This window comes from Labrus mixtus, chromosome 6 (assembly GCF_963584025.1).
Source record: "Labrus mixtus chromosome 6, fLabMix1.1, whole genome shotgun sequence".
Lineage (NCBI taxonomy): Eukaryota > Metazoa > Chordata > Actinopteri > Labriformes > Labridae > Labrus > Labrus mixtus.
Window position 1 is genome coordinate 9,129,155 of NC_083617.1, and position 14,354 is coordinate 9,143,508.

Sequence of the window (14,354 nt, forward strand, 5' to 3'; positions counted from 1 at the left end):
ATTTAGTCTAAGATTTGATTCCTATCTTTTAAATTCCTATGCAAGGTTAAGACCAACTATGTATTAACTATCCTGTTATCTGAGTTGTATTTGGCCTCAATGTCATACAAGGCTGCTGGCTAGAGCGATCATTTCTTTTTTCTATGTTTTTTTTTCACCTAAAGGCCTAATTCGAAACCCAGTCATGACTATGAGCGTCTGAAAAGTCAATGCATGAGAGCCATGGCAGATCTGCAGTCTCTCCAGAACCAGCATACCAAAACACTAAAGAGGTGCGAGGAGGCCGTGAAAGAGGCCGACTTCTACCAGTAAGTATTCCAAGTGCTATGCTGCCTTTTCTCTTGTCGCAAGGGAAAGGCTCTTAATGGTCTATCAATTCTAGTCTTATTGCAATGTGCCTGAAGGCAGTGATGAACGCAGGTCCGAACTTCTTTTTGTTTTTTTTAGTGCAAAGGGTAGGCGCGTAGGATGAGCATTCTGTCACCTGCCTCCTGCTGCTTTTCAGCCCAGAAACAATTAAGTTTTATTGCATTATTTTACTGGAATTGTAGCGAGCACTGGCATGGTGTTACAATTAACCTAATTGGAAGAACATCCCTTGGAGCTACAGCTGGCGCTCACATTGAAAGAGAATTGAAAAAAACAGAAGTCCATGATTTAAAAAAAACCTGGAAATGGAGTCATTTATGTGATTGAGTCATTCAATCTAACAGCTCATATAAGCTGCAGCTAAAATTCTGCTGCAGAGGCTCAGGCTGATCATACTCTGTGTTAGCTGTTTGAGACTGCTAGCTAGTTAGCATGTTGTTTAGCATGAAGAAGAAGCAGACAATAATATCTTTATTTATATAGAACCTTTAAAAACAAATGTTTAGTGCTGAGACAGACAGAGCAAATACAGCAAAACAACAACAGAACAGAGATCAATGACTTGTAAAATTAAGTTGAATTAAATCCTACTTCAGTTGATATTTTGTATTGAACTTGGGTAACAATTTTGCCTCCACACAAGTGAAATAAAAACAGTAAATCTAGGCATGTTTAGTTAGTTTGTGGTTTGCCTCTTAAAGCTCATTATTATTATTAGCTAGTCCTGAAACAGAATCAAATTAATATCAGTGCCTCTTTCTGTCCTGCTTAAGCAAACCAGATAATCAGGATAAAGATGTATAGTTCTATACAGTTTTTTTAAATGTCTGAAGCGACTGCCACAGGGTAGGTGTCAGATGAAGTTATTAATCACACACTGCAGAAATAACCTTACATTCTACACAGCAAGGATTAGCAAGTGATATAATTGACTGTTAAAAGAAAACAGGATGAGTTTTTTGTGTGTGTTAAAGAGCACTACTTAAAGGTCCCATATTCTGCTTTTTCTGGTTTTATATGCCCTTTAGTGTGTTTTCCAAGTGTCCTGTGCATGTTTAAGCACATCTATGTGCAAAAATTCAAAGTCCGAGGAAACGCGGCTTCTCCTACCTCCTCCTGTTAGCTGTAGCATTAGCCGCATGTAACGCTCGGTTCTAGCCCGCCTCGATAAAAATTTGTCAGTCCGACGTCATTGTCAGTGTGAGATCACTGCTCTAAGCCCGTTGGCTCGTTGTGGCAAGCCCTGCAGCTCATGTTGAAATTTCCGAGACGCGTGCTGAGCAACTGACCAATACCGACAGAGCGGATCGGCAGACCAATCAGAGCAGACTTGGCCCACGTGGGGTCTAGCAGTGGGGGCTCAACAGAGTGCAGCTGACGGACTCAGAGTGTAGAGGGAGCAAGGAGGAGCAGTACATGAAAACAGACACTTTTTTCAGACTTTATCTATTGTGAACGTACAAAAGTAGGTACATAGATTAAATATACGAACCCCAAAAAGGGCATAATATGGGCTCTTTAAACATGTATCTGCAAGAAACTAAAGATTTCAAATGTACCACTATGCCTACAGGGGGCGCCAGAATTGACAGAAACTGAAAGTTCCTTACAGGAGATTTTACTATTTACCATCAGTCAGGAAGAACAAAATAAGAGGAATTTGAACTCTTTTCAAAGTTGGATATTTTTGTCTCCCTTTTTAAATAATGTCCATAAAATAAATGACCTCTAACTTTAGTGTACATGTTGCATATTAAGCTGTCTTTAAAGTCGATGTTTACTTTGTATAATCAGCTCTCTGTCTGTTACCTTTTATTTGCATTTGTAATCTGTCTCTCCTCATGTACACTTGTGCGTTTCCTCTTCCCAGCATGCTGCACAGCCGCGTGTTGGGTGAACAGACGCAGCTGAAGGAGGAGATGGAGACACTCAGGAGGGACAACGCCCAGCTTGTCCGAGAGCACAACCACGTCAAGCAGAACTGCGAGGAGCTCAAACGACTGCACGGTCAAGACCAGAAAGAGTTGGCCGACCTTCGGCTGCAGCAACAGCAGGTAAACAATCCACACAAACACGAGCGCACACACCCACACTGACATGTGGGTGTGTGCGCTCGTGTGCTATATCTGACCAGATGTTATAAGGTCATGAATTGCCTTCAGATATTTACTCATATGGCACAGGTGCTACAGCTATAAAACGAAATCAAACTTCTTTTCTGACTCTTTATATTTTGAAGTCATGCATTTCAACACCCCAAACCATGTTGCCTGTTGTCTTTAATCCACTGAATACTTTGTTCTGAACAGTACAAGGGTGCTCTGACCCGTATTGGACAACTGTGCAGTACTGTCTCACACAGCACCCATGGGAACGCTGCAGTGCTTAAAAGCACAGGGCAGCCAAGCAGAGGGAAGTGCATACAGAGCATTTCTGAAAAGGGCAGACGGAGAAGAAAAGGGCTTCTGCTTGGGCAAAGGGCACACTGACCCGAACCGTGTAGCTATAAGATCCGTGAATACGCAGTGTGTTGCTGCGTAGACGAGGTCAACGCAGCCCTCGGGTCACAGCAGCAGGACGACTACATCAGCTAGACCCGCAGTAATGAGACATCCAGTCCCACAGGGGATGAATAATGCAGTCTGAAGGACACTCTCTGCACATAAAACAGATCATTTTGCAGCTGATTCACTTAGTTTCTGTGCATAAATGCGAAAAAGGCATTGTCGACGCTGGCAAAGGATTTGCTTGCACTGTAAAAATAGAATCCTGTCTACACTTTGATGCCATCTGCTGCTTTGGGTGGGGCACAGCAAAAACAGGCTAAGCACAAAATTGCTGGAATGGCATCAACATTTCGAACCCCCTTAATAGTTGTATCATATAACTTTTTGTTGTCCTTCTCAGGTAATGAGGGAGAAGGGCTCATCCGAGGTGTTGAACAAACTGTACGACACAGCTATGGACAAGCTGGAGGGGGTAAAGAAGGAGTACGACGCTCTGAGCAAGCGCTACAGCGAGAAGGTGGCTAACCATAACACGGACCTGAGCCGCCTGGAGCAGGCCGAGGAGGAGAACCGGAGGCTGCAGAAGCAGATGGACGCACTGCTCAAACAGCGAGACTCGGCCATTCACTACCAGCAGCAGTACTCCACCTCGATGCGGAGGTATGGAGCACTTCTCACCTGCACATGTAGAAAAAACAGATGCTGAAAGGAGCCATGCTCAAGCTTCTGCCGGAATAATTCATTTTTTTTAAATTGGTCTCCGCTCTCACAGGTTCGATTCCGTGCAACAAGAGCTGAACAAGTCCTCGGCTCAGAACAAGGAGCTTCAGAGAGAGATGGAGCGCCTGCAGTCGGAGGTGACGCGCTACAAGAACCTGCAGCTGAAGGCGTCCAAGGACTGCGATAAGTTCAAAGAGGAGAGGGACTCTGTGTTCAATGAGTACCGTCTCATCATGAGCGAGAGGGACCAGGTGATCAAGGAGCTGGACAAGCTGCAGACGGAGCTGGAGGCGGCTGAAGCTCGACTGAAAAACACGTCTTCAGAGAGAGTGGTGGCCAGTGAAGAGTTGGAGGCACTGCGACAGGTATCAGGCTTGAGAAAGAACACAACTTAAGTCAACTGATCGGATATAGCCAATTCAGTTGTTATTATCAAATTATAATCAAAACTCTTCTTGTAAATTCCCACAAAGAAACAAAACAAACACTGGTCAGTTTGATGGTGTCCAAAATAAATGACAGAGGCAACCAAGCATGAGAAAACAAGGAAGAGCTTACTTCTAGTGATCTGTTTTCTAAATTAAATCTAAATAGTTTTCTCTGCCTTGTTTTTAATTTAAGACTTATGATTATGTAGGAATATATGTTTTTTTTTTAGGAATCAAGATAAAGTTTCCCTGGACATACACTAAATAGAAGAAGCAAACCTTAACAAATCGAGGCGCAATAAGGCTTCACATCCTTTCAAATAACAATGAGCAAATACATAGGCATAAATGACTGTCCTGATTCCCAACAAAGTTCATTGTGAAGAAAAGGCAGTCTAAGCTGAAAGTCTGAGGCACTCTGATGCAGTATAAAAATCCTTTTATTAAACACGGATGTTTCTACGCGTTTTGACTCAACTTTGTCAGGACATAAAAGACAAATAGAAAACAGGTGTTTAAATAAAAAAAAGGCTGTCACATGACGTCTGTTTATTAACTATTTGACCTCTGTCCCCTATCCTTGAAGAGCACCTGATTCCTCCACATTTTCTGACCCAGTGCAGCACTTTGCTTTAACCTTTTTTAAATAACAATGAGCAATTTAGAACTAAAAGGAATCAAAAAAAGTAGATTAAACACGATGGATGTTCTGTTTTCACAAATTCAGATCTCAGAGGTTTGACATGTTGCACCCAATTTACCCAAAGTGATCTAAACATCTTCGACTTTAAATATAAAAGAGATAGTAACCTTTTATTATGTATTAATGTCCATTGTTCCATCTCTACCAGAATTAATTTTTAGTAAGACAAATTATTGAGTTGGCCTCAGAGGTTCTGGTTTGTAGATTTAAAAAAAAAAAAATCTATTACCAAGCCAAGCTAGCTGTTTAACCCCGCTTTCATTGGTTATGCTGAGCTAAGCTAACCAGCTACTTGCTCAAGCTACATATTTACAGTGGAGTCACAGACTTTTTATTGAACTTGCAGTAACAGAGCACATAAAGTTATTTCACCAAACACATAAACTCATGTCACATAAACTTATTTCACCCAATATCTAAAGTTTCCGATAGCTGAGTCATCATTGAATGATTGAAAGTTTCACACAAAACTTTTCTAGTCATTTTTAATCCCTCACAGTTTCCCCAAGAGACCCGTCTTACTGACAGATACTGAGTTAACCGTTTCCTCTGTGAGAATTTTATATCAACCTGTCAGGTTTTTAGTGCGTCTGTTCACAACTTGAGCCAGACATCTACTCTTTAGTCAGTGGATCAAAGGCCATATTCACCAAGGACACTGCATAAAGAAGCTCAGCTCCACCAGCCCTTTTTGAAGAATATTACTGCACACTCTGGTTGACAGACAAAAGAGATTCCTAACTCGTGTTGGATCAGTCTGCGTTGGCCCTCGGATAGTTTCTTCACATTGCATTAATGACTCACAGTTCCTGAGATGCCCTCGTTCCATTTCACCCCCTTTGTTCTGTGGCAGGAGTTGAACTCGTCGCTTGTGGACCGCGACCGGGCCATCTGCGAGAGGAACGAGCTTCTGGAGAAGTACTGCCACGAGGTGAAGGACAAGGCCGAGGCCCAGAAGGAGCTGAGCCAGGCCTGCAAGGACATCGAGATGGTCCGGGAGGAGAGGGACGTGGCTCGCAAGGAGAGGACGGAGGCCATCATTCAAAGGGATCAGCTGCTCAGAGAGTACTACCAGGCCAGACAGGTAACAGATGCACTGCACCTTAGGTTTGACAGCGTAAAGTCAGAGGTTACACACATGACGTGGAGCTTAGTGCATCCATGAAGCTGTCAGTCAGTGGATTACAGGAGGTCAGTGGTCTGACACTAAAGCGTCACACCTCTGCCTGGACCTCTGATGGCCCACAAGATAACCCTTCTTAAAAAAGCTGCAGGGGGTCTGGTCATTTTTACTTCTCTCTTAGTGTATCAAAACACATTTATACATCTAGCTGTGTATAGAAAGCCATGGTTTTGGCTCGTAATCATTTTAAATAATCATAATTATTAAACGGCAGGACCAATCCAGCGGTCACTTCGGGAGACATATTCTGGTTCATGAGAATATTAAGACAAAGAGTCAGAAGAGAAAACTGAGTTTGTCATACAATATCTCCTAGATTTACCTTTTTGTGATTTTTTTTCTTGTATAAGTTTCAACAATCCAAACCTTGTTGTTTGTTCTCATAAAGTGACTGTGTGTAAAGCAGCCAGAAAAAGCTCAAGCTACCTTTTAGCTACCATCAGATTAGTTGTTGCAGATTTAGGGGTGATAAAGAAAAAACTGCTTTTAGATTAAAAAAAAATAAAATAAAAAAAAGATTAATGAAGCACAAGTTGCAAACGTAGGTATCATGTCAAACATGTAGAGCAGCAGGTAGAAATAAATTAAAATCAATCTGTAATGGACCATTTTTCCTGTTTTTGAGATAGAGCTGTTTGTTTGGATTGAGTAGGATATAGATTAAATGTAATTATCATAGGAGCAAAGGTTTAGTATGAACTTTTTTTCACCCTGTACCCTGAACATTTTAGTGCAGTGAGTCATTATTAATCTCATTCATGTATGCTCTTCGTCCTAAGAAACAAGACTCGGCCACCCTGGACATGGAACGGGCCAATAAGGAGATCGAGATGCTGAGGAAACAGTACGAGGCCATGTCGCAGGAACTGAAGGAGGCGACGCAGGAGGCAGAGGTTGCCAAATGTCGACGGGACTGGGCCTTTCAGGAGAGGGACAAAATAGTGGCGGAGAGGGAGAGCATAAGGTCAGTGTGCGAGTCAGTTTGGTAATGAGTCCTGACAGAAACTGAAGGCACGTACTGTGTTATTGATCTAACACAATCACCGGCTATAACTGCTCCTGCTCATACACCGGATCCCTGATTCTCTTATCGTCTCTCTCCTCTTCATCTTCAGGACTCTGTGTGATAACCTGCGGCGGGAGCGAGATAGAGCAGTAAGCGATTTGGCAGATGCCCTGCGTAATCTGGATGATATGAGGAAACAGAAGAACGATGGGCTGCGGGAGCTCAAAGAACTGAAGTGAGTATGAAGCCTTGGAGGGGTTGAAATGTATCGGAAACGCTTACCCAAGGAACCCAAGGACAGTTCTTCTGCAATGCACCGAGCACATTGCCTCTGCTAAGCAAACATCTTGTGCTGCACCGTCTTTGTCCATTCGAGCCGTTGTACTCAGTGTGTGGCAATGCGTAAACTGTGATATTCTGCCTTCGGAGACTTCATAGTTGTTTGCCTGGCACTATTTCTGCATGCCCGGATTAAAAGTGTAATCCGGAGAAGCAGCACTGTTTTGGACACACATACTCTGTTTCTCACTCTCTCTCGCTTCCCCCTCTGTTCATACTGCATGCAAAAGCTCCCTCTGCTGGCTGAAGTGTATACTACAACCAATTTTCGAGGCAAAGCTTAGAATTAAGTTTGCCGTGACTTTGAGAGTTTCCCTCCCTACATCCTGTAAAGGACAATATTATATTGGGGTTTTAATGTCACAGCTACCCTTAAGGCATGCCTCAGTAGGGCACCATATATCTTCCTGACAGTGGGGCATTGTGTGCGTTCTACTTTTAGTTTTCTTACGAGCCAATATCAATATGATTCCCTTCACTAGAATACAGAGAGTTTTTTTGTGGAGGGAGTGACACAAAAAAAATTAAGGTCAAAAGTCAAAAACTCTCCACATGTCTGCAGGTAATTTTATTCCACGCAGAAGAAAATCACATTGTGCATATTTGTTCATGCAAATTCAATCCAGAATAAAATAATGAATCAACAGAATTAGACAAAGACATTAAGGAGCACGGTCAAAACAATGTATAATTATTACCATATTACCATATAACAATTTGTACCAAACAGAATAAATCAGCTTTTTATGGATACAAAATCTGTAAAATTGAAGGTATTAATCCATGGGGCAAAATATGACTTGCAGACATTTTGAAGAGATAAAGGAAGCTGTGATCTATCCAACATCAACAACAGTGCCTAAAGATTTGTACTTTCCAAATGTTTGCATGTAATTAACCCCTTGAGATAAATATTTTTGGATGCTACAGCAGTACTAAAATACTGGTACTATATAACATACAGAAATAAATTGTGGCTTTGGTTCAAACATTTAAATTTTCCAGTGTTCAGACTGGTAGTGCGATCCTTTCTCTGTGTTGTCTCTGCCTATCTGAGTGACTAACCTTAGAACCCTGTGTGCCATATCTCTCTTTGTTTAGGGAGAAGATGGAGAGCCAGCTGGAAAAGGAGGCCCGGTTCTGTCAGCTTATGGCCCACAGCTCACACGACTCGGCCATCGACACAGACTCCCTGGAGTGGGAGACGGAGGTGGTGGAGTTTGAGAAAGACAGGGTAAGAGCGGGCGCTCAGCTCTTATTACTGAGGGCGACTTGGTGACACGCCACGTCTCCTTAGAGCCGGAAGAGCTTTAAAGACTGCCAAAAGTTGATGATATTGAAATGAGGTTGTCAAAATGAATGGATATGTACTGACGTTTATATTCTCGTCCTTTGCAGGAGGACATGGATTTGAAGGCACTTGGGTTTGATATTGCAGAGGGGGTAAATGATCCTTATTTACCAGGAGATTGTGGAATATTTGTTACGAGGGTGGACAAAGGAAGTATCGCAGATGGAAGGTTAAGGTACGAGCAAATGTTATCATAGTTTAGAATTTTTCATTTTTTTTAAATTTTGAGTTTAGTTTTAAATCGTTTTTAATGCTGATTTTTAAGTTCACCATAAAATACAATAACCTTTTATTAATAGCAGCCTCAAAAAACTCTCATTTGTCCCTTTCTCTTAACGCTCATGTGAGGAGTTTTTACCTGCTTGTGATTCAGAATGAATTAATAGTGATGCCTCAATGAGCTCCAAAAGCAAACAAGACCACCGGCATAAATAAGAGCTTTTTCTGTGATGTTATTTATTATGTTGTTAACGGCCTGCCTTTGAATGACCCATGTCGAGGATTCTTGATGAGTGATACATTTGACTGTTAAAAGAAAGCAGGAAGCTTTATGTTAAGAAACACTACCTACTCATGTACTGGGCAAAATCAGAAGTGACCACTTTGTCCACAGGGGGGCGCCAAAACCGACACAAACCAAAAGTTCATCACAGGACCTTTAAAAGTGAATTAATAAAAGTCTCACTGTGCACTCTGTTTCTGCTCCAGAGTGAATGATTGGTTGTTGAAGATCAACGACATGGACCTGACCAATAAGGACAGGAAGCAGGTGGTGAAGGCGGTCCTTAATGTCGGAGGTTTGATCAACATGGTGGTACGAAGGAGGAAGTCCCTAGGAGGAAGGCTGGTCACTCCGGTTCACATCAACCTGGTGGGACACAAAGGTAGATTCTGGTGCTAAATTATAAAGACATTTGTCTCATTATTTTGTTGTTGTTGGTTTTTTTTGTATCTGAACCCATTTTTCCCTTGGTGCCTCAGACAGTGGAATCGGTCTGGAAAGCGGCGTGTTTGTCACCGCCCTCACCCAGGGCAGCCCAGCAGCCAGGGAAGGTGCTCTCACAGTTGGTGACAGGCTGATTGCTGTGAGTCTTGTTTCGCTTTTCATGAAAATCCTTTTTTGATAATTATATATATATATATATTTTTTTATACCCCCTTCCTCCACATCAGCTCACACAGGCTCCTTTGGCTTTCTAATCCAGGTCTCGCTCCTTTCAAGTATCCACACCCCAAACCCCCTCAGATAAGGTGGGATTTGGTTGAGTGTGTGAAGTCGAGGAGTAAAGTCTCCTGCTTTGATTAAATCCTCAAAAAAAAGTCTGCAGAGGCCTAGGTGGAGCTGCTGCTTCACACACACACACACACACACACACAAGTGCAACACACTCGTACATGAAGGGATGGAATAAAAGTGTCAGTAATGGAGCTACACAGCTTTGTCGTTAGCAAGAGAGAGAGAGATGAGGTCACCTTTACAAAGTTAATCTGCCTGTAGCTTCAGAATCTTAACTCCCTTGTTAGTTTAAATTAAGCATGAAACCCGTGCATAACCTTTAAATCCCAAAGAACTTCCATATCTCTGCTCCCCAATTAACAGAATCAGATACAGTTAACATGATAGTTCTGCTGCAACCACACTCAGCAATTCTAAGTGCAGATGACGTGTAAGAAGATCTTAATCGTGAGTATTGTGTTTTTTTCATGCTCCTCTGATCACCCTATCAGGTTATGTAACACTTATTAAATGCTAATATGCTATTTAAAAAGTCCAGAGTGCTGAATCTGCACTGAAATATGCATCACATGCAACTCAGAGACCTCAGAGAGGCTAAAAAAAAATGTATCGGATATGTTCTTAGTAAGGGCAAAACCTATTTTCAGATAGCTTTAACATATTACTCACTTTAGTTTGCACCTTCATATCTCTGACCGTTAAAAAAAAAAAAAAAGTCTCCTAAGCAGAGCCCATTGTGATGGAAATGTGCAGATTGCAGTGTTCTTCAGACTTAAAAGTGCTGGCCTAGATTTTTTTTTTTTTTTAGTGGTTTCCACACGGCAGCGGAGCGAGGCACATCTCAAGCCCCAGGCTCACTCCTGATCAGGAGATACGTCACCTGTATGTGTTCGTAGGCGTGCATCTGACACATCTACAAACACATAGAGGTGACAGGTATAACCGCCTCGAGCCTCGGAGAAGCATCATGAGTTGAACTTGCTTTGTTTTTTCGCGTTGAAGGACCTGTCCTTATTTCCGATGTCTTCCTCCCCAGATAAATGGCATCGTCCTTGATAACAAATCTGTGACAGAGTGCGAGGCTCTGTTGAGGAGCTGCAGGGACTCTCTCAGCCTCTCTCTCATGAAGGTGGGCCACCTCTTTCCTTCTGAGCTCCTTTTTTTTTTTTTTTTACTTCAGCTATGCTAGACATCTCTAAAAGCTCTCCCTCTAAATTTGCATGCCCTACATTGCAGTTTTAAAAACTTCCACTTTGCGGTTTTTGAGAAGTAAATGATCTCCTCATTACCAGTTAATTTTCCAGAGTATCATTTAAAATGATGTCCATTAAACTGTTGCTAATTCCTTCATCCGTCCTCCCCGCAGTTCTTCCCTCACAGCACGTCGGGCCAGAACATCTTTGAGAGTCTGCGCGATTCATCGGAGAAGTCCAACGGGCGCCTTCACCCGTCGGAGATCCACTCCCGCAACAGCCGCAACCTCAAACACAACAGCTCGACGCAGACTGACATCTTCTGCCCGGACGTTGGGAGCACCAGCACAAGTAGCATCTCCGGGGAGAGGAGGAAGGTCAGAGGAGAATCAGACGAGGCGTACAGCGACATCAGCAAGCCGTTCTCCACGGGTTCCCTCCACGCCACCAGCCTGCGGCCGGCCTCCGACTTGGGCACCGGGCGCTATGGGCCCAGCGCTTTCCAAGAGTGCTGCCCCTACACTAAGGCGCCTTCCTCCCTGCCCTTTGATCCCGTCTCTGCCTCAGACTGCATCACCGTGGAGACGACTCTGGAGAAGAAGCACAGTGGGGGAACATGGCCCAAAATGATTGTTGGAGGTATGTCAGTTGCACCAGACAACAGCAGCCCGATCACAGTAGCAGCCCAGCTCTCCATCTACAAATCACCCAAACAGAGGAAGTCCATCTTTGACCCGGACACTTTCAAACGCCCCGAAACACCTTCCTCTAAGATGGAGTACATGGCAGCAAATCAGATCGCAGCTGCTGCAGCCTCACACTCCCCTCAGCCTTCAAAGACAGAGTCCCTCTCCTCGTCATCCACCCCTACCCCGACCCCTCCGACCCCGCCCACTCGCAGTGACTCCTTTAAGTTCAAACACAAGCATCAGAGCAGCTCCGCCTCCGACTGCACCATCACGTCAGATGGCAAGGGAGAGGCCGCCATCTCCATGGCAGCGGGAGAGAGCCGAGAGAGGAGCGAGCGAGAAAGAGACAGGAACGGAAACCACTATTTTCTGGACGGCAAGGTGCTGACCTCGAGGAAGTCGTGTGACGAGGACATTGGCCGAACCAGGGGGGAGGAACCAGAGGTGAAGAGGCCCCGCCCTAAATCTGCCCCTGCCCTTCGTCGTAGGATGACCCCGCAGACCATCACGCTTCCCACCTTCCAAGTGAGTAAATTAACAATTAAAAACTTTCATTCTTTAAGCCAAATGATTGCCTTCTAGTATTAAACTTGAGGCTTAATGCAATTCCTCCTCTGAAAATGTCAAACTTTTTTTTTATCCCTGCACCAATTCAAGCGGCTTTATTAGAAGCTTTTCTAAAGAGAACACGATCCATTTTACAAGTGTTTGAATTTAAAATGGCACCAACATTTCAAATTATCCCAGTGGGCCAAAGAATCCATTTTGTAATAGAATTTACAGCCTTGTCAGAGTTGTGCTTCTGGGACTTGCCTCTTAGCCAGCGTGTCGGAGTGATTGATGCTTTTGCACTGGTACAGCCACACGGCCCAGGAAGCTGAGTCAGTGCCTGGGGCTCAGACAGCCATGCCCGGCTACCTCTCCAGGCCGTGAAGCACACGGCAGAAAGCAGTGGGGGGGGGGGGGATAAATGTTCATTTGACTGTAGCGGGATGTTCATGCTGTCATTTTTCTCATATGGTACTTGTCTCCAGTAAAAGGGTGAAGGGTTCTTCCTTAGAGATAATGGTGTTTTGTGACCATGCAGGGCAGATGGTAACTGTTTCTGTCATTCATCACAGAGCTACTCTAACGACGAGCATTCGCCGGAGCCCAGGGACATGCTGCGTTCCTCCCCCAGCCGCTCCCACAGGCACAGCGTCGGCTTCGTCCCCACCGTCTACAACGGCTCCCTACCTCCCAGTGAGTTTGTCAAATGTTTACATAAAAAAAAAAAAAAACACACTTAAATGCACCCGGAGGAATCACACACTCGCAGCTCTCCTAACATGGCGGCGCGCTTTATCAGATTCAGCCCACAGGGGTCTGGCTCCGTGCCCCGCTGTGACGGCCGTGATGAGGAATCCAGTGTACACGGTGCGCAGCCACCGCGTTCACACCAGCAACTGTCCATCTGTCGCCTCGCAGATCTGTCACCAGCACTCCCACACCAGGTTAGCTCCTTTCGCACTCACACTACACAGAGCCCGTTATTATTATGAAGACTTTTCGATCAGTCTGTTTCCCAATTGCAAAATCTCATGGTTACATTTGGTTGCTGCAGTTGCTTTTTTTTTCCTTCATTTTGCAGTGTTGTGATTTTGCTCGCTCCAACATTTCAATTAACCTTCATCTTTGAAATATCCTGCACGTTTCAGTAATTCTGTAAACATAATTATTGAAATGTTTTCTCAAGAAATCTTTTTTTTTTTGTTTTGTTTGCAGCCCACAGCACCAGGGTCGTCTGAGCCTGGACCTGAGCCAGCAGAAGCGTGCGGGCGAATACTCTGAATCCTCGTCGTCACGCAGCAGCAGAGCGTCACACGGTACAAACTCACTGCCCTCCAGCGCTCGACTCGGTCAGTCCGACACGCACGCACGCACACACATGCTCGCACACATCAAAAGGTCACAAACTGGATGTCCCTATGTTGCCTTTTTTTTTTTTTTTTTTTTTTTGGGATATTATGTCATTCAATTAATTCCTTTATCTTCTCGTCCATCTGTCAGGTTCTTCCAATAATGTCCAGTACCGCACAGAGAGGATCAAAATCCCTTCCACTCCACGCTACCCTCGCTCCATGCTGGGGTCAGACAGAGGTACTGTGCTCCTTTGAGTATGTGTCCTAACTTCCAGGCCTGCTTTTACTTTGTCAGGGGTGACGAGTATAAACATGTTTGTCTTTTTTAAACTTCAGATGAAGGTTTTACAGAACTGGCAGACGGTCAACATGAGCCACATTAAAGTTCAGCCTTTCTTATGAACAACTGAATCAGGCAGTTTTCAAACAACTTTCTTCATACCAACAGGGGCAGTTGATGTGTTGTAGCTTATACTTAACAGTACAACATGCATATTACCTTTTGTAAAGACCTCAAATGTGGAAAATGGTCCAAAATGAATACTGAATGAATACGTTAGTCAACTACTTTTACCCTCTTAGTCTTTTTTTAAGTCTCTGGTTACTTCTGCAGTATTACCCTTTTCTTCTCTGCAAACATGTAAATATGGATATGACTGTGGATGAGAGAAATGAAAGTAATGTCTCCATTTGGGAAAAAAAAAAACCCTGGTGACTTCAAACCCAAA

At 43.8% G+C, this 14,354-nt stretch overlaps 1 protein-coding gene across 3 annotated transcripts in view; it reads left to right on the plus strand.

Annotated features, from left to right (window-relative positions):
* dlg5a (discs, large homolog 5a (Drosophila)) overlaps positions 1–14,354 on the plus strand; it is a 41,960-nt gene that overhangs the window by 14,632 nt on the left and 12,974 nt on the right. For 2 of the 3 annotated variants that reach the window (XM_061039879.1, XM_061039881.1), the window contains exons 4-20: positions 165–308; positions 2,240–2,423; positions 3,277–3,536; positions 3,649–3,961; positions 5,581–5,811; positions 6,690–6,874; positions 7,026–7,151; positions 8,357–8,489; positions 8,654–8,781; positions 9,315–9,490; positions 9,588–9,691; positions 10,880–10,972; positions 11,210–12,250; positions 12,847–12,967; positions 13,074–13,218; positions 13,490–13,623; positions 13,775–13,864. In XM_061039879.1, coding sequence (XP_060895862.1) covers positions 165–308; positions 2,240–2,423; positions 3,277–3,536; positions 3,649–3,961; positions 5,581–5,811; positions 6,690–6,874; positions 7,026–7,151; positions 8,357–8,489; positions 8,654–8,781; positions 9,315–9,490; positions 9,588–9,691; positions 10,880–10,972; positions 11,210–12,250; positions 12,847–12,967; positions 13,074–13,218; positions 13,490–13,623; positions 13,775–13,864 — 3,608 coding nt within the window. The remainder of the gene's footprint in view (positions 1–164; positions 309–2,239; positions 2,424–3,276; positions 3,537–3,648; positions 3,962–5,580; positions 5,812–6,689; positions 6,875–7,025; positions 7,152–8,356; positions 8,490–8,653; positions 8,782–9,314; positions 9,491–9,587; positions 9,692–10,879; positions 10,973–11,209; positions 12,251–12,846; positions 12,968–13,073; positions 13,219–13,489; positions 13,624–13,774; positions 13,865–14,354) is intronic. The other variant, XM_061039880.1, reaches the window with a different exon arrangement.